Source organism: Microtus oregoni, unplaced genomic scaffold (assembly GCF_018167655.1).
Source record: "Microtus oregoni isolate MIOR12 unplaced genomic scaffold, Mior012 000003F_ref0000135, whole genome shotgun sequence".
Classification (NCBI taxonomy): domain Eukaryota; kingdom Metazoa; phylum Chordata; class Mammalia; order Rodentia; family Cricetidae; genus Microtus; species Microtus oregoni.
This window is the reverse complement of record NW_024543062.1, coordinates 27,416,174-27,433,713: the sequence shown is the minus strand read 5'-3', so window position 1 is coordinate 27,433,713 and position 17,540 is coordinate 27,416,174. Positions and strand designations below refer to the sequence as shown.

General features: G+C 51.0%; 1 protein-coding gene across 3 annotated transcripts in view; it reads left to right on the top strand.

Moving 5' to 3' along the window:
- Positions 1-96: 96 nt before the first annotated feature.
- Positions 97-17,540, top strand: part of Rnft2 (ring finger protein, transmembrane 2) — a 55,778-nt gene continuing 38,334 nt past the window's right edge. For 2 of the 3 annotated variants that reach the window (XR_005974058.1, XM_041649090.1), the window contains exons 1-6: positions 97-182; positions 2,164-2,335; positions 2,801-2,859; positions 7,615-8,084; positions 11,482-11,558; positions 14,101-14,201. Coding sequence is in view for 2 of the 3 variants with exons in the window: in XM_041649090.1 (XP_041505024.1) it covers positions 2,312-2,335; positions 2,801-2,859; positions 7,615-8,084; positions 11,482-11,558; positions 14,101-14,201 (731 nt within the window). In the remaining variant the exon portion in view is untranslated. The other variant, XM_041649091.1, reaches the window with a different exon arrangement.

Genomic DNA, 17,540 nt, shown 5'->3' with positions numbered 1-17,540 from the left:
TGGCTGAATCCGGAGGCAGGGGCGGGCCGTCGCAGATCAGAGGCCGGCGTTGCTGTGCCTGGGTCCTAGCGCCGACATTGCGCACCTAGATGAGCCGGCCGGAAGTCACGTGCCGCCCGGGCCACGCCAGTGATTGGCTCAGCTGGATTAGAGGAGGCCGTGATTGCTGAAGTGTCTGGAAGGTAAACGAAGGCGAAGCTCGCCCTTCGCTCCCCTGCCGCCCTGCAAGCCTGGCCAGAGAGGCTTCCCCTGTGCGCGCGGTGCGGCCCTGGACCGGCCTGGGGACGCCGCTTGAGCCCAAGCGTCCTGTAGGATGTGTGTGGCCTCATAAGGAGGGTTAGGGTGTGTAGAACCGAGCCGGTTCATTCATTCATTCTATTGCATCCTGCTTGCAAGATATGCACCAGGACTCGTTGTTGTAGCCCGCCTGCAGCAGAGTCGTGGGCATTGAATTTAGGACGTTGGGTCAAGCTTGTAGATGGAAACGTGTCGATGCTGTGTTTTATTTTCCCCGAGGATGAGTAGTTGGGCCAGGGGGAGTATTAAACCAGATTGCAAGTTCTGGGGACTTGTTACATGATGACATTCCCTTTCTTTATAAAGATGGCGGGGTCGAGGGTGTAGCTCGTTGATAGAGCGCTTGCCTGTATATGAAGATGGTGCCAAAGAGTCTTTTCCCACCTAATTTAACCTTGCAAAAGCGATAAGCGACTTAGCTGGTGGCGTGCTAGGTTGGTGGTCTTGGAAGGCTGTGCAGAAGTAAGAAGTCCTGCAACGGCCAGTTGTGTTGGCCTGGCCTAACAGACAGTCTGTAAGGGGGAAATACTCCAGGAAGCTGAACCTGTTCGTGGAGCATATCGGCTTTTTTTTTTTCTTTAAAGATGTTTTTATTTTTTTAATTATGTGAGTGTGGGTTTGTGCATGTGAGTGCAAGTGCCTTCCACGGCCAGTAGAGGGGGCTGAATCACCTGCAGCTGTAGTTACAGGTAGTTGTGAGCTGCCCATGTGGGTACTGGAACTGGACTCCCCAAAAGCGGTGTACACACTCTCCAGGCTCTGTCCCCTTTTTTCTTGATCTTTTATTGGTGTGGGAGGTGTGACAAGGTGCAGGGATCTAAGAAAACTGTGTCTGGGAAACCCAATGTATTTGTACAAGTACTTGATCACCCTCCATCTCTGCAATGCTGAGGTAGAGGGCAAACCAGACACTGGTCTCCTCATGGCTCATATAAATGAACATCCATGTAAATGGTAAGGGCTATGAAGACAGCAGCCAGACCCCACAGGAACCGGGGGAGAAGAGAAGGCCTCCCGAAGGAGGTGCCATTTGTATCAGAGAAGTCAGCTGTGTAACTCTCAGCTGGAAAAGCATCCCGGGGGAGGAATAGCAAGTGTGAAGACCTGGAGCCTGGGAAAGGCTAACGTGAGAGTGTCTAGGCACGACTCACAGAGCTGAGGTTGTAAGCACTGATGATGTTTTGGGCACAACCTGGAGGCTTCTGGCAAATGTGGTTTTACTAGGAAGCCAGTGGAAGTTCGAAAATTGTTTTCTGTATTCCCCAATCAGGATTCATGATTTTCTTTCATTTTCTTCCTGCCGGTGTGTGGGGGGGGGGGGGCACGCACGCGTGCACGTGAGTGTGTGTGTGCATGCATACATATGCGGGGGTGTTTGGATGCTCACATGCGGGATTGCACATGGGTGTGGATGTGCATACGCGTGTATGCCAGTCAGAGGTCACCCTCGGTATCATTCCTTGGGAATCAGCTATTTTATTTTTGAGATAGGATTTCTCACTGAGACCTAGGGCTCATCATCTAGAAAGACTGGGCCAGGGCGTCCCAGGAATCCTCTGGTTTCAGCCTCTCCAGTGCTGGGATTACATGGCACAGCACCATGCCCGGCTATGTACAGAGGTCCTCCTGCCTCTGTGCAAGCACTTTATCAACAGCGCTATGGCCTCAACCCCCAGGAGTTATAGTTTGCTAATAAGCCAAATCTATTGAAGCCATAACCCGCCGTAAGTGCCTCAGAGGGGGGTAGCTACAGAACTACTGGGCAAATGGGATCATCCGTTATAGTTACCAGGTTCATCCTTCAGTTTATTGCATGGCAGAAGTTGTCCCATGACCTGTTCACCCAAGTGCTTTGTGCCACCCAAGGTCTGATGTGTTGGAGGAGCCCCTGCCCTGCGCTTCCCTCTGAAGAGAAAGGAAAAAAGGCCTGCTGTCTTTGGGATGCGGTAGCCACATTGCAGCAGGAGCCCTGAACATCCACGGCCCATTTCGTCAACATGGAGGTCTGAAGTCCATGTGGCTCCTTGCGGTGCACCAGGTGCTGTGTCTCCACTGGAAGTTGTGCCTTCATTTGCCTAATGTGTGAGAGGGAAGGAGGCTTTCAGTCTGACCGTGCCACTCCCTCCCATGGGACAGATGGGGAGCGGAAGGCCACAGAGAGGTTTCTGATCTGTCTGAGGTCACACAGCAAGTTAAAGGGCGGGCGCTGTCTGCTTCTCACTGCACCCCATCTAGCACCTGTCCGCAGTCGCATGAGCTATTTTCTTCTTTGACATAAGAGCCATCTCCACCTGTGGCTCTCAGGACCTCCCTGTGAGGTGGGGTAACAACTCTCTCCTGTGGGATACTCAGGTTGCATGGTAGAAATGATAGAAGTCTGGTTTGGAAGTTGTCAGAGAGCCCTAGCCATGTAACATAGGAGGGATGCTTGTTTATAGTTACCATGGCAACAGGCAAGGGTTGTGTCCGGGGATGTGACTCACACACACGTGTTGACTTTCAGGTGCTAAGGAAAATGCAGAGGCGCCACAGTAGCAACACTGACAATATTCCACCTGAAAGGTAAGAATCCTTTTCCTCCAACTCCCCAACATATGGGGACCCTACACTCTGGATGGTGAAATGAATTGAAAAATACCTGCTTCTCGATATCAGTTGTTGGCCATATAAAACAGACCCAACGGAAAATTGCGGCGTATTTGGCAGCTTTGTGTTCCTCTAAGAGCACACTTGAGGCGTGTGACTTCATAAAGAGAAAGGGTTTTTGTAGCTCACAGTCTTGGAGGATGAGAGAGCAAATGGCAAGGCTGCCTCAGTGGCCACCTATGCCCTCATCACCTCAGGTCATGGGTGGCTGTGGTGGCTGGCTGCATGTGTGGGTGGGACTTCTCAAACATGGCAGAGAGGAGCAGGTGGACTCCTTGGAGGAGAAAGTGCTTGTCCAGCAAGTGGTGGACCAGAGTTTACGTTCCTAGAGCCCATGTAAAGACAGGCTGGCTGGGCTGGAGAGATGGCTCAGAGGTTAAGAGCATTGCCTGCTCTTCCAAAGGTCCTGAGTTCAATTCCCAGCAACCACATGGTGGCTCACAACCATCTGTAATGGGGTCTGGTGCCCTCTTCTGGCGTGCAGACATACATGTAGACAGAATAATGTATATATGATAAATAAATATTTAAAAAAACTAAACATTAAAAAAAAAAAGACAGGCTGGCTTAGCAGTCACCTGGAATCCCTGTACCTGGGAGGCAGAGACAGTAAATCTCCAGGCACCTCATCTGACTAGACTGGTGGGGGTCAGCTTGCTCTGGGTTCAGCGGGAGATGCTGCCTGCAGAAATAAATACAGTGGAGAGCTATGCTCTGCTCAGACTGTGCTCCTCCCCATGCGGTGTGCACCCTCAAGGACCTGAAGACTACAACTAGGCTCCACCTCGTAAAGGCCCACAGCACCCCCAATAGCACACCCCATGACTCTCAGGGGACTTTCTGCTTAGAGTGCAGCAGCCTTGCAGCAGGGACTGACGGAGCAGCTGCTGTTGTCTTAGGACCGTTCCCAAACCCTGTAGGACAGATCCACAAGGATCCACGAGGCTCAGATGAGTGATCTCGTTCCTGCCGGGTTTTCCTTCAGGGACGCCTGGCCTCTGCCAGCTGCTACTGCACACTGCACACTGCACGGGGTCCATCCTGCGTCTTGCCGCACAGGCATCTATCTTTCGGCTGGGAAATCCAAGATCAGGGATCTGGCAGCCCAGTGCCTGCTGAGAGCTGCCTCCTCTTTCCTAGAAGGCTGTGTGTGAACCATTGAGTTTATTGGGGTCACTTTCTGGGGACCTTGAGTGATTCAAAGGAAGTTGCATCACCAAAAAGCCCATCCCAGCAGGGCTGCAACGCTGGAGTTTTCCCTTCAGGGGACCTTCCAGCACCCACATATATATACAACCAGCTCCCCTGGAACCACGCATAGCTGCGGGGACACAGGAAGCAGGGGAGTGGTTTCTGCTTTTCCCTCTGTGAGGCCCAATCTTATGCGGATTGGGTCCAGCGGTCCTGATTTTAGGAAGGAACAGCAACGCCTTTATCCAGTCTCGGGCATTTTCATCGGCACACATAGTGGACAGATACAACAGCTGTACTGCCGTTGGCAGGAAGCAACACCTCTGTAGCGGCTTAAATAAATGCAGACAGATTGTAAAGAAATATATACAGCTTTAATGAAGAAACAAGCTCACAGAACCGAGGTTCCCGCGCAGCACAGGAAGCAGGAAAAAAGGGGACGAGCAGGCTCCCACGTGCCCGATTTTATCAGTCAACATTCGCCCTAGGCAAATCCGCCCCTAAGGGGCTGGCTTAACCCTACACACCTCCAGGTCTAAGTTTCTCCAGCTGTAGAAAGGTGGTAAATGCCAGCATTGCTGAGGATGAAGGAATGTGTCTTCTTCCTGAACATGAGGAGGCACAGAGGCAGCATCTTTCTTACAGTTAGTTAGCATGCCTGATCAGATCTCCTGAGCTGAGGACAACTTTTCTTTCAAGTAAACCCAGACATCTTTGGGGACAGAAATCATGGCAGAAAAAATACTGTCCATGATGCATTGAGGGCATATGCTTTGCCTCAGTTAGAGCAGCCTGAAGACGAGAGACTGGAGTTCAGAGAGGGCAAGTCCATTAGCTAAAGTCACACAACCAGGAAATGGCAGGACTAAGATTTGACCTTTGGTCCATTTGTTCCAATCAAAATTTGCGCTTTAACTTTTAATTACATTCCGCATTTATTTGGGCAGGTGCCTGTGTCATGGCAGGCGGGTAGGTCAGCTTGTGGGAGTCCGTTCTCTTTGCACCATTTGAGCCCCAGGTATCAGACTCAGGTTGGCAGCATTGTCAGTAAACACCTTCACCTCTGAACCCATTTTACTGGCCCCTTTTAGATGTCATATTTTACCTTCTTCGATCCAAGTGGATCCATTCCCCTGGGCTCTCTGAGCCGTTGCCCTTAAGTGGTTAAGTTGGAGGTGCAGCTCCAACCCCCCAAGGAATATTCTTTCCCATTTTGGCTACAGTCCCAGCTGGATACAGGAGAAGGGCTGAGGGGAGGGAGGCCAACTAAAAAAAAGCCCTTGGTGGGTTGAGCGTTCCAGAGTTGTGCTGAAGTTCCCTGGGGCCTCAGGAGCTCAGGTGAGCTCAGGGATTGGGGGAGGCTTTCCAGCATCCCCTGGGATGATAGGGTCATCCACACAGGCCTGGGCACCTGACAGAATGTGTGCTTTCTGAGCCAAGCTCTTGAAATGCAGAGAGAGCTCAGTTCCTTCGAGACACATAGCCATGGTGCCTGTTGTTGTTGCTGTTTCTGTCATCAGTATTTTTATCCAGAGCCCAAGGGAGGAGGACCACACAGTTCCCAGACCTTGGAGCCACCAGGGAGGGGGCCCGGTGGGGAGAGTGATGAGGTAGCCATCTTCAAGCTGTGCCAGGTTTAGGCTGATGTACCATGAAGTCCAGTTTGTGAAGGAAACAGCTCTGAGACTTCTCCAGACCAGCCTGTCCCTTGCTGTGTGCCTCAGTATCCTGTAAACATTAATAGGTTTTCCAGGGTTAAAAACAATTCTGGGATCAAATGAGTTTTGTAAAACCAGGCTCAAGCAAAGCTTTAAACATTTTTTTGTCCTTCTGGAGACGCAGGATTTCTTTATGTAACCTTGACTGTTCTGGAACTAGCTCTGACTCTCTGACTCATTCCTTCAAAGTACATTGGTGAAGCATACTCTGTACATGATGCAGTGTGCTTTCCAGCAAAGGTACAAATGGGACTAAGCACTCAAGTTTGTCCCTGTCACTGCATGCTGCAATCTCCAGCGGATTTGAGAAGTCGAGGTACAGGGCCTACTCCAAAGATCTTGACACATTTGGTCTTTGATGGGTCTAGGCCACCTGCAGTTGTCCTGGGCTCCCCACAGTGAGGACACCACACAACCAGGATGGAGGGTGTTTCTAGGAAAAGGTGGACGATAAACTGACCACTGAGATCAGTCCTCTGCAGGCAGTCCTGGGGTCAGTGAGAGGTGGCCCCCGCCTTCCCATCAAGGAGGGGGTGTGTCAGCAGACAATGATGGAGGTATAGTGAGGTCACCTAGATGGGGTGAGGCAGGGCTAGGGGACAGCGTAGTGACCATGTCAGCCTCAAGCAGGAGGCCCTTGAGAGGTGAGATGTCCAGTGTGAGATTAGAGTGTAGGATGCTTATCCGGCAGCTTTTGTGGAGAGTGGGGTGCTTGGGTTGTGGGTCAGTGGGCACAGTTCTCGCCTCACTCAGGAAGCCCCATCAATCCCAGCACTACATAAAACCTGACGTGGTGCTGCACATCCGTAACCCCAGGATCTGGGAGGTGGAGGCAGGAGAACTGGGAGTTCACAGCCAGCCTCAGCTACATAGCAAGTCTGAGGCCAGCTTAAGATAGATGAGAGCCTGTCTCAAAAATAAACGCATAAGTGTAGGTTCTAGAGTTGGTCCACCTGGCACCAAGTTCTTAGTTCTTATCCCTCCTCAGCCATTCACCTCTGCCCAGTACCTGTGTCTGAATGTGCCTCTGTTGGTTTATCTGTGAAATGGGGATATTGTGTATACCTAACATGGGCTGGGGTAGGAGTTCATGGCTCAGAAATAGAGTGGACCCCAAGCCTTACCACTGAGCAACAGTCCCTAGCCTTCTTCCCACTTCCTCAAGGTAGGGTCTCCCTAAGTTAAGGGGTCTACTGTCTTAGCCTCCCAAATGCTGGGATCACCAGCCGAGTGGAGCCAGTGCCTCTGGTGACTCACCCAGAGACTTGCTTTCTGAAGTCTTCTTCCTGACCCCTCCTCACAGACATCTGCCATACTGGATTGGGGTCCTGCCCCTAAATAATGTTACATTCTGGGGTTCAAGGGCTCAGGCTACACCCAGCATTTTGAGGGGAGACACAGTTGGGTCAGTCACATTGTTGGCACTTCATGCCCACCATCCCATGAGGGTGGTAGTTTTCAGCCTCATTGCTGTTGCAAAAACGGACCACTCCCTGCTAGGAGAGATTATAAAGAAATGTGCTTCACTGACAGTTCTGGATGTTAGTGATGCAGCTGGCCATCCGGTTCTTTCTGGTTTACGCACTCTGAACATGAAGATCCCAGGATTTAACACTGGGGGTTATATTTGATGACCTCATCCAGTTCTCATTGTGCAGGCTCCCTTTCCCTCTAGACACCATAGTGGAGTTAAGTCTGCACCTGGAGTGTGAGTTTGTGGGCCAGGTCTGATGTGGGCTTTTTCTGCCATCCCATCCTGCAGAAGCCGCAGCCAGGCCCTCAGCCCCGAGGCCAGCGTGGATGAGGGTGGCGTATTTGAGAGCCTGAAGGCAGAGACAGCATCCCCACCGGCACTCTTCTCAGGCCTGGCAGGTGGTCTGCCTGCCAACCCCTTCCCAGCAGGTCTGGTGCTGGGCTCCACAGCAGGGGGCGGGGACGTGTTCATCCCGATGCCAGCCACCAGGGATGAGGCCGGTGGCCGCAGCACAGAAGGAAGCAGCTACCACCACCGCCAGCCCCACCACCACTTCCACCACGCCGCCCACCGTGGGGGCTCCCTGCTGCAGCATGTGGGTGGGGACCACCGTGGGCACTCGGAAGAAGGGGTCGACGAGCAGCCGGGGACTCCAGCACCCGCACTGTCCGAGCTGAAGGCTGTGATCTGCTGGCTGCAGAAGGGACTGCCTTTTATCCTCATTCTGCTGGCCAAACTGTGCTTCCAGCACAAGCTGGGTGAGTTCCCGTGCAGCTCCAGGGAAGGGCTGGGCATGCCCAGAGCCAGGATCAGACAGTAGGGAAACCATGATGCACCATGCTTGAATGCATGTATGAAGTTCTGAGTCAGACCTGGGTTCAAATTCCAGCCCAATTGTATGATCTTGAGCAGGTGACTTGGCCTCTCTGAGCCTCAGTTTTCTCCTCTGCCCAGTGGGGTTGAGATAGAACCCTCTTTAGTTGGACTCTCAGTAGACTGGAAAGAGCTGTGTGGCATAAGTAAGAACTCAGACTTCAGGGGTCAGAACCACAGCCCCACCCTGTCCCAGCTGCATGACACTGGGTGTTATTTAGCTCTCTGCCTTGGTTCCACGTGTCTTTCAAATAGGAGTTGAGTACAGACAGCTGTTCTTCTCAAACCCCACTTCTGCATCCGTAGATTTAACCAACTGCACATGGGACATTCGAGGAAGGGCTGGGGTGGCTCCAGGAGTGAAGTGCCTGCCCCGTAAGCAGGGGACCTGTCTTCAATCACAGTTCTCATATAAACAGCCAGGTGGTACACACCTACCACCCCAGCATGGGGAGGGGGGCAGAGACAGGGAATCCCTGCAGCTCACTGGCCAGGTTCAGTGAGAGACCCTGTCTCCAGAAACTAAGGTGGAGACACCTGATGTCAGAGTGTGACTTCCAGGTGCATGTCCACACATCCACATATGCATGAAGACACAACAGTCAGAAAGAAGGGGGTCTCTGTACTGAACATGCCCAGACCATAGTCCATCCATGTTGCAGGTGTTTTTGTCACTGTATGCTCAGAGCTGATTTAACAAAGGAGGTTGTGTGTAGGTTTTATGCAAATACTGTCCATTTCACCTTCAGCCAACACAACTGCAGATCTGGGTGTCTACAGGGATCTCAGAACTCCCCACAAATGCTGAGGGTGATATACTTCTTGGAATCATGATGAGGCTGTGTTTGAGGTCACATATATAACACGTGGAGGAAGCGCTGCAAGTGTGTGGTTATTTCTGTTCATTACCACCACACATTCAAATAACCAGAGCCACCGGCACGGCTCAGCAGGTAAAGGCACCTGGCACCAAGCCTAATGACCTGAGTTTAGTCCTCTGGACCCATGTAGAGAACCTACTCCTACAGGTTCTCTCCTGACCAGCACACACATGCACACACATACACACACCCCTGACAGAGCCTGGCACATCACAGGTACTCAGTATGACAGTGACTTGTGTAGTACCTAGCCAAGTACCTGGCACATACTCATCATTTCATGATGATCTCTGCAGTGTGGATGGCGCCGCTCTGCCCTGCAGTATTATGGCTGTGACTCAATAGTTTCTTCCCATACATGACAATTTCAAGAGCCAGCAAGGTGACTCAGTGGGTAAAGGTGCTTGCCTTGTAACCCCAGTTTGCTGAGTTCAGTCCCCAGAGCACATGGTGGAGGAAGAGAACTCCTGAAGGTTGTCCTGACCACACATGCATGGTCCGTGAGCTCACAGTCAGGTGCTCACACGTGCGTGCTCACGTGAGCTCATGGTCAGGTGCTCACACGTGCGTGCTCACGTGAGCTCACGGTCAGGTGCTCACAGTCAGGTGCTCACACATGCGTGCTCACATGAGCTCAGAGTCAGGTGCTCATACATGCGTGTTCACGTGAGCTCAGAGTCAGGTGCTCACAGTCAGGTGCTCATACATGCGTGCTCACGTGAGCTCACAGTCAGGTGCTCATACATGCGTGCTCACGTGAGCTCAGAGTCAGGTGCTCACAGTCAGGTGCTCACACATGCGTGCTCACGTGAGCTCAGAGTCAGGTGCTCACACACAATTAAAAAATAAACAACAAAAGAAAATCTCAAGATGAGGCCACTTTTGTTTCTTATTTTCCACTCTCTGGAGCTCTAGCCAGCTCTATCACCCCCTCCTTTCTGGAGCCCCAATGTCACTGCTCTGCCCTGCTGTCCCTAAACATGGAAGCCAGCGTGTCCTCAAGTCTCACCCTGAATCCTGCCAAGCTTGTGTCTAAGGGATTTTTTGTTTTTGCTTTGTTTTATTTGTTTTTTGTGACAAGGTCTCTTTGTAGCCTTGGCTGTCGTTATAACTGTATGTTTGTTGCTGGGGCTCAACTTGAATTTGCAGGGCTCCTCCCAACTCTACCTCCCCAGTGCTAGAATTCTAGAATGTGCCATAAGCCCAACCTTGCGGCTGTGTGATTCTCGAGTGTTGTTTTTTTTTTTCATTATCAGCTCTGTAGCTCAACAGACATCACACTTGGTGCCTCCTGCCTCAGTGTCCTCGGTGCTAAGGTCATAGGTATAACAGACATGCACCATGATGCCCAGCTCCAGTGAACAATGTGGTTGTTTTTAATTTACATTTGTTTGTTTGATGTGTGCATACATGTGCACAAAAACATGTACAATGGCACCTGTTGGGTCAGAGGACATTTTTTTAGGAGTTAGATCTGTCCTTCTGCACTGTGGGTTCTGGGAATTGAACTCAGATTGTCAGGCTTGGTAGCAAGCACCTTTATTACCAGCTGAGCCATCTCCAGCCCTGTTTATTGTGTAATCCAAAAAGAAAAGAACGTATTAAAAAAGAAGAAGAAAGAAGAAGAGAAAAAGGACTAGAGTTAACCGTTCTTACCTGTTTCTAATGAAGAGAAACATTTCTATTCAGTCGATCTGAGAGTCCTCGAGAACACCTAACACTAGAAATCAGTCCTAGGCCAGTCACGTCCTAGCAGGATTTAAAAGTCATTCAAGTCATTCCACAGGAACTAGCCCGCCCGGGCTGCAGACTGCAGACAGTGGTGAGGAAGCCAGTTCAATCCCATTCTTCCTCTGCCGCTGCCTGCGGCTGAGAGTTTCATCTTCTCCCTTAGCTTTGCTTTGCTTCCCGGGGGCCTCCTGTGTCTGTGTCACTAATCATTCCAGGTTTGTTCTACAGTAGACAGGGTTTCCCACAGTCACTGCTGGAGGTTACCTGTGTGCCTGCCCCTCTGTGAGGTGGCTGCAGTGAACTGTCTGTCTGTCTGTCAGTCACATAGAAGAGGGAACTTGGGCTCAGAGAGGGCGAGTAGCTTGCTTGCACTCACACAGCAGAAGTGACAGAGCTGGACTTTGAACTCTGGTCTGGCCACACCACACAGTTACCCCCATTCCTCTAAACCTACTCCCCAGATGAACGGCTCAGCATTCTTGCCAATGTGCCTCGGAGCCTAATCCCTGGAAGTTGGTCTTTCCCCCCTCAATTCTTAACTTGTCAACTCCAGGGACATGTTGGGTGATTTTTTTTTTCCCCAGCATTGCTCAGGGTCTTAGGCTAGGCTGGAGAGATCTGAGTGGGTGGAAGCCAACAAGTCCCCCAGGTCACCTTGCCCTTCCTACAGGTATTGCCGTGTGCATCGGGATGGCCAGCACCTTCGCCTATGCAAACTCCACCCTCCGGGAGCAGGTGTCATTGAAGGTGAGTCCCTGTGACTGCCAAAGTGGTTGATTTCCCAGCTAACAGCTCTGCAGACTTGAGATGAGACACAGGCCTGCCTAGGCCCAGGTCAGAGGAGCAAACAAGGTGAAGATGAGGAGCTATACCCAGGGTTGTCCTCTGATCTCCACATGTTCGCTCCGGTATATACACACCTGCCGTTCAAGTACACCCCCCCCCCTCACACACACACAAACATATACACACACACACACTTAAAAAGAAAAACAATAATTCTATTCATTGTCAGGCCCACGGTGGGTACCTGGGAACTGTCAATAATTCCATTCACCTTCATGCCAACTATTCTGATAAAAAAAACTACAGAGTGACCAACCTCCCATAGAGAGGGACCTGGGGACTGGCCCTGTGTCAATGCAGTGTCATCACCATGGTGCCTGAGCTTAGCTGTAAAGGACCAAGAGAATGCCTAGATAGATCCATGGATCAGCCCCCTGGGATGCTTAAGCTCCATGAATACACAGATGATATTATGTCTATACATGCATATTTTGTTTTGAATTGGGGGGGGGGCGCTGGAGGAGACATAGTCTCACCATGTGGCCTAGACTGACCCTTAGCCCTCTGCATAGTTCAGGCTGGCTTTGAACTTACAATCCTCCTTCCCCAGCACGAGTGCCAGGATTACACACTGTACATGCGTGTTTTCTTTTCTGTGAGCAGGGCCACCATGAACGGCCTTAAGCTTAGAACCTGGCCTCTCCTCCTTCCCCTCCTGCCTTTGTGGGACCTTTCTAATCTAAGCTGGGGGAGCAGGGGCTGCCAAGGGCCAAATCTCACCGACAAGAGTTGTCAGTTAGTTGGTGGTGGTTTCTGGGTATGTGTGTGCACATGCATACATGCACGTGTGTGGAGACCAGAGACAGCATCTGTGTACTGGCTTCCCATTGCTGTCCACCTTATCTCTAGAGACAGGGTCTCTCACTGATTGGACGAGGCTGGTGCCAGTGAGCTCCAGGGGCACTGTTGTGTCTGCCTCCCCAGTGCAGCTCCAGGCAGCACCACGCCTGGCTTCTTCTGTAGGTGCTGGGGAATCAAACTCGTGCTGGTGCAGCCAGCACTTTACTGACCCACTCCTGGCCCCTGGAGGCACTTCCTCAGTCATTAACCTTGACTCTTGGAATAATGGGAACCTCGAGATGGGTCTGTCTGCTCTTTCTCTGGAAATGGGCTTTGCAGCAGAGCACAGGATTCTGGGTCAGGTCTCAGACAGTGGGGGGGGGGGGGGCATTTACTGAAACCACAAGGAAGGATCAGTGGGAAAGCTATGACATCATCTGTTCCAGCAAAGCAGCCACCCTGGGCCAGGAAGAAACTGACTTTGGAGGGTCAACAGCACAGGACTCCGCCTCCCAGGGCACTAGGACAGGAGCCTGCCCTTCTCTGTAGACTCTGGACGTGTTCAGGGATTGCTGTCAGGCCCAGAAGCTACTGGGCAAAGACAAAGGAGCCTTTGCATATGTGAGAGACAGGGTGTCACTCTGTAGACCAGGCTAGCATCAAACTCTCAGCGATCTACCTGCCTCTCTGTACTGGGACTAAAGGCGTGGCTACTGCTCCCAGCTTTCACAGCCTAACTCTTAGCCACACTTAACTGCTTTGTTGTTTGTTTTACAGTTTATTTATTGGGGTGGGGCATACGGCAGAGCACATGAATGGAGGTCAGAGGAGTTGATTCTCTCCTTCCACTGTGTTTGTCCCAGGGATTGATCTCAAGACCCCAGGCCTGACAGCAGACTTTTGTACCTGCAAAGCCATTTCACTGGCCCTAGTTTGCTTGTTCTGAGGCAGGGTCTCACCCAGCCCAGGGTGACCTCAGACTTCTTTTTTTTTTTTTTTTTGGTTTTTCGAGACAGGGTTTCTCTGTGGTTTTTTTTGGAACCTGTCCTGGAACTAGCTCTTGTAGACCAGGCTGGTCTCGAACTCACAGAGATCCGCCTGCCTCTGCCTCCCAAGTGCTGGGATTAAAGGCGTGTGCCACCACCGCCCGGCAACCTCAGACTTCTTATCATCCTGTCTCTATTACTGGGTGCTAGGACTGCAGTTGTGTGCCGCCATGCCAAGTGTGTGTCCAGTTCCTAACATCAGCAGACACTCATGCCAAACACTCTAAGTAGTGTATGGACACGCATTCTTAGGAACCTGTGCGGTAGATGCTGCTACGAAACTGTTTAAGTAGCTTGTCCTGGGTTGGGCAGCTCCCAGGAGGGGTGGAGCCAATGGGAGTGTGTCAAATGCAGGCCAATGCCACTCCAGAGACTGCTGTGAATGTGAGCTCTGACCTTTCTAGATGGTTCTTCAAACAGGTATCCACCTTCCTATCACTTCTGTGTGAGTCTCAGTGAGGTAGGAAGACACCAGTAACCTTCCCCTCACCATCAGCCCTGCTTCCTTCAAAGCTTTGAGACTGCGAAGTTTCCACTCATCCCAGAACATTCTAGAAAGTTCTGCTGCATACACCATTGGCTTCCCCACATCCTCACGGTTCTTTTACTTTGTACAGGAGAAGAGATCGGTCCTGGTCATCTTGTGGATTCTGGCCTTCCTGGCAGGGAACACACTGTATGTCCTCTACACCTTCAGCTCCCAGCAGCTCTACAGCAGGTGAGGGGGCCATCGCCAGACTTGGGGTGCACAACTGAACACTGTAAATGAGCAAGGACACCAGCCTCGGGCCTTTATTAAACTTAGATTCACCTAGGACACCAGTGGATATTCCACCTCACATTTTCCAACCATCACCAGAAGGCAAAGAGTAAGACCATGTGGAATTAATTTTAGTAATAATCTTATTGAACTATCAACTTTCCACAGCTGTGGGTTCTGCCCCTGTGGAGCAGTAGCTGCAGATACAGAATACTCAGAAAACAGTTAAGTCTGGACTGAATGCCTGCAGGCTCTGTCCAGGCTACTAAACCCTGAACCACACAACAGGACAAATGTTTACTGGCATTTACATAGATTACATTTTGGGGTATTAAAAGTCCTCTGAAATTTGGCTCGTGAGGGTGTGTGAGATAATTTGCAAATTATAGGCAAGTATCCTTAGATTTAGGCATCTTTGGGGCTCCCTGGAGCAAATCCTTCACAGTCACCTAGTGATGACTGTGTATCCAGAATATTGCTTTGATGCACAAGGAAGCTGAGGCAGGAGGATTTCAAGTTGGAAACCTGTCTCAAAGAAGGAGAGGGAGGTAGGAAGGGAAGGGGAGGAGAAAGGAGGGGAGGTAGTTGGCAGGCCTGGGGGAGAGGAAGCCATGTCTGGTTGTTTAATTGGTTCTGGTGTTTTGTGAGAGACATTGATGCTAGTAAGAATGGTCCACAGTGTGAACGTGGACATGAAGCCACACACAGTATGAACGTGGACGTGAAGCCCCACACACAGTGTGGATGTGGACGTGAAACCACACACACAAATGACCAAGGAAGCAGTCTGCTCATTGCTCGGGTTTTACCACAGGTTGGAAAAATCACACATGTCCCAGCATCCCTTCCTGAGGGGTAGGTATTTTAACAGCAACCATTAAGAAGAAAGTGTGGTGCTGTGGGCAGAGTGAACATCACTTCGTTGTAGGAAAGGGGAAATCTTAGGAGAAGCTCACCAGAATGTTCTCACTACGGGGTGACAGAAGGGTTCCTGGGGGCAGGGGTGGGCTCTGGACAGGGTGTGAACTCAAGGTGGAATCTTGAATTATCATGGTCCCCCTTGCTGTGAAAAACATGCCTGCAGCAGGTGGGGGAAGAGAGAAGCTGGGGAAGAGAGAGTAGTCTTGATAGTCTAAGCACCCACGCTGTCACTCTCTGCGCTGGTCCTGTGCTCTCTGGTCCTGAATGCTGAGGTCCTGCTGAAGGGCAGAGGAGGTGGAGTTTCCCGGCAGCTGGGACCAGTTTCCCGCTTGTGCTGTTTTGTAGGCATCATCGTGTTCTTGGATGCAGACTCAGTGCCTCCATCAGACAGAGCCCGAGTCAAACTGTCAACACAGGGGACTAGTGGCAGAGAGGGCGGCAGAGAGGGCACAGATCCAGCTGTATATGAGTGGTTTCCACAAGCACTGTTGTTACTCCTGTTGTTACAGTGGAAAGGCCTCACAAAGCCTGCTGTTTCCTGGAACTGTAATGAAGTACTTGAAGCTGGGCACTTTGTTTTTTTGCAACAGGATCTCATGTAGTCAAGCTCAAGATGTAGTTGGGGTTGACCTTTAACTCCCAGCCTGGACTACATAGCAGAACATTCAAAAAATAAAAATAGGGGCTTGTGATCTGGCTCAATGGTTAGAGCTTCCTGCTCCTGTGGAGGACCCAGGCTCAGTCCCCAGCATGCACAGCAGGCAGATTGCAACACTGGTTTCTGCAGACACTATGCTCTGTGGCCTCTGTGAGCACCTGCATGCAGGGATTGCATATAAACTCATGCAGGGGCACACTTCCATACACATAAACAAACAAATATTTTTTTAAAAAAATAGTAAAAAAAAATACTAATATCCACTTTCCTCCCCCTAATATTTTATATGCATTCACTGCCATTCTTGGTGGCACCTAAAAGACAGACTTGTAATAAAGTAACAGTAAGCGCATTAATGAGCAAAGACAACTTCGGAGATGAGTGGACGTGGGGCTTGGCCGTGGAGACACACATGTATTGCTGTCCCACCTGCCATCACTGCTGCTACCACTGCCGCCACCACCACTACCAAGCAAAGAAGAAAAGTCATCCAGACAGAGGGTTGCACATACCTGTCATCCCCTCACTAGGGTGGCTGAAGCTGAACGGTAGAATGGTGAGTTCAAGGCCAGCCTGAGCCACGTAGGAAGACTATGTCTCAGCAGCAAGGTCTACCTGAGGTGGATGGAGATCAGCCAGTGAGGTTGAAGTCCCCAGGAAAGGGTGAGAGCAGATCCTGGGAGTGAGGCCAGTGCCTCAGACTTGTTCCTGGAGGCTAGGAATGGCCGCTGCAGCTGAACCGAGAAGCCCCACAGAGACAGGGCTGTGATGGGAGGTGCTGAAGTCAGCAGGAAGCACTATCAGCATGGACTCTCAGGATACTAGAGTACGGGCCTTACTCCGCACCCCTCTCTGCCCCATTAGATTTGCTGGGCATTTAGAAAACATCTCTCTGTGTGTACTGTGAGTTTCCCAGTGATGGAGGAGGCAGGTAGGAGCCTTGCTGGCCCCTTGCACAGAGCCTCAAATCCAGCAAGATGAGAGGAGAGAAGCCAGTGTCCACCAGCCTGACTCTGATCCTAGTGCCGTACTTTAGCTGAGGCAGCATGAGCAGGTGACTCCACCTCTCTATGCTGAGGTGCCCTTAGCTTGGACCAGGATAAGCTTTGTACCTGCTCATCCTTCCTAGGACCTTTGGGAAGGTGAAATGAACAAAGTAAATAGATCAGGGTTGGAATGACAGAGGAGCCAAGATGTCTTTACTACTGTTGAAATTATGAACGGGACGCTGGAGAGCAGAGCCGAAGTGTGGGCCATGGACAGGGACCAGTTTGGAAGTTGTGTACCTGCAGTGAGATAAGTATAGCAGCTGAGCATGAGATTCCAAATGCAGGGTCCTAGACAGCGCGCTGGGTTTGCAGCGTGCTCGACATAGGTTTGCAGCTTACAGGACCACATACAGGCAAATGAAATTGTGACCTGCCTGGCACAGACAGGTGCACTGGGCCTACATCGTGCCTGGACATGCACAGGTGCCACAGGTTTGCACAGTGAGTAGCTGCAGTGTGCAGCGTGAATTGATCAACAGCATTCCTCACAGCCAGGTTGCCTGGCTGCATCCACCTCTGTCCCTTGCTGTCTACTTTTCAGGCGACCTAGGCAGATCTTTTATCTGCTGGACCTGGGATCTTAGGATCTGAAATAATGAGGCAGACAACAGTCTAATACAGTCTAATGCTGCAGACAGCCTTACTCCAGTTTCATTGTACTTCATACAC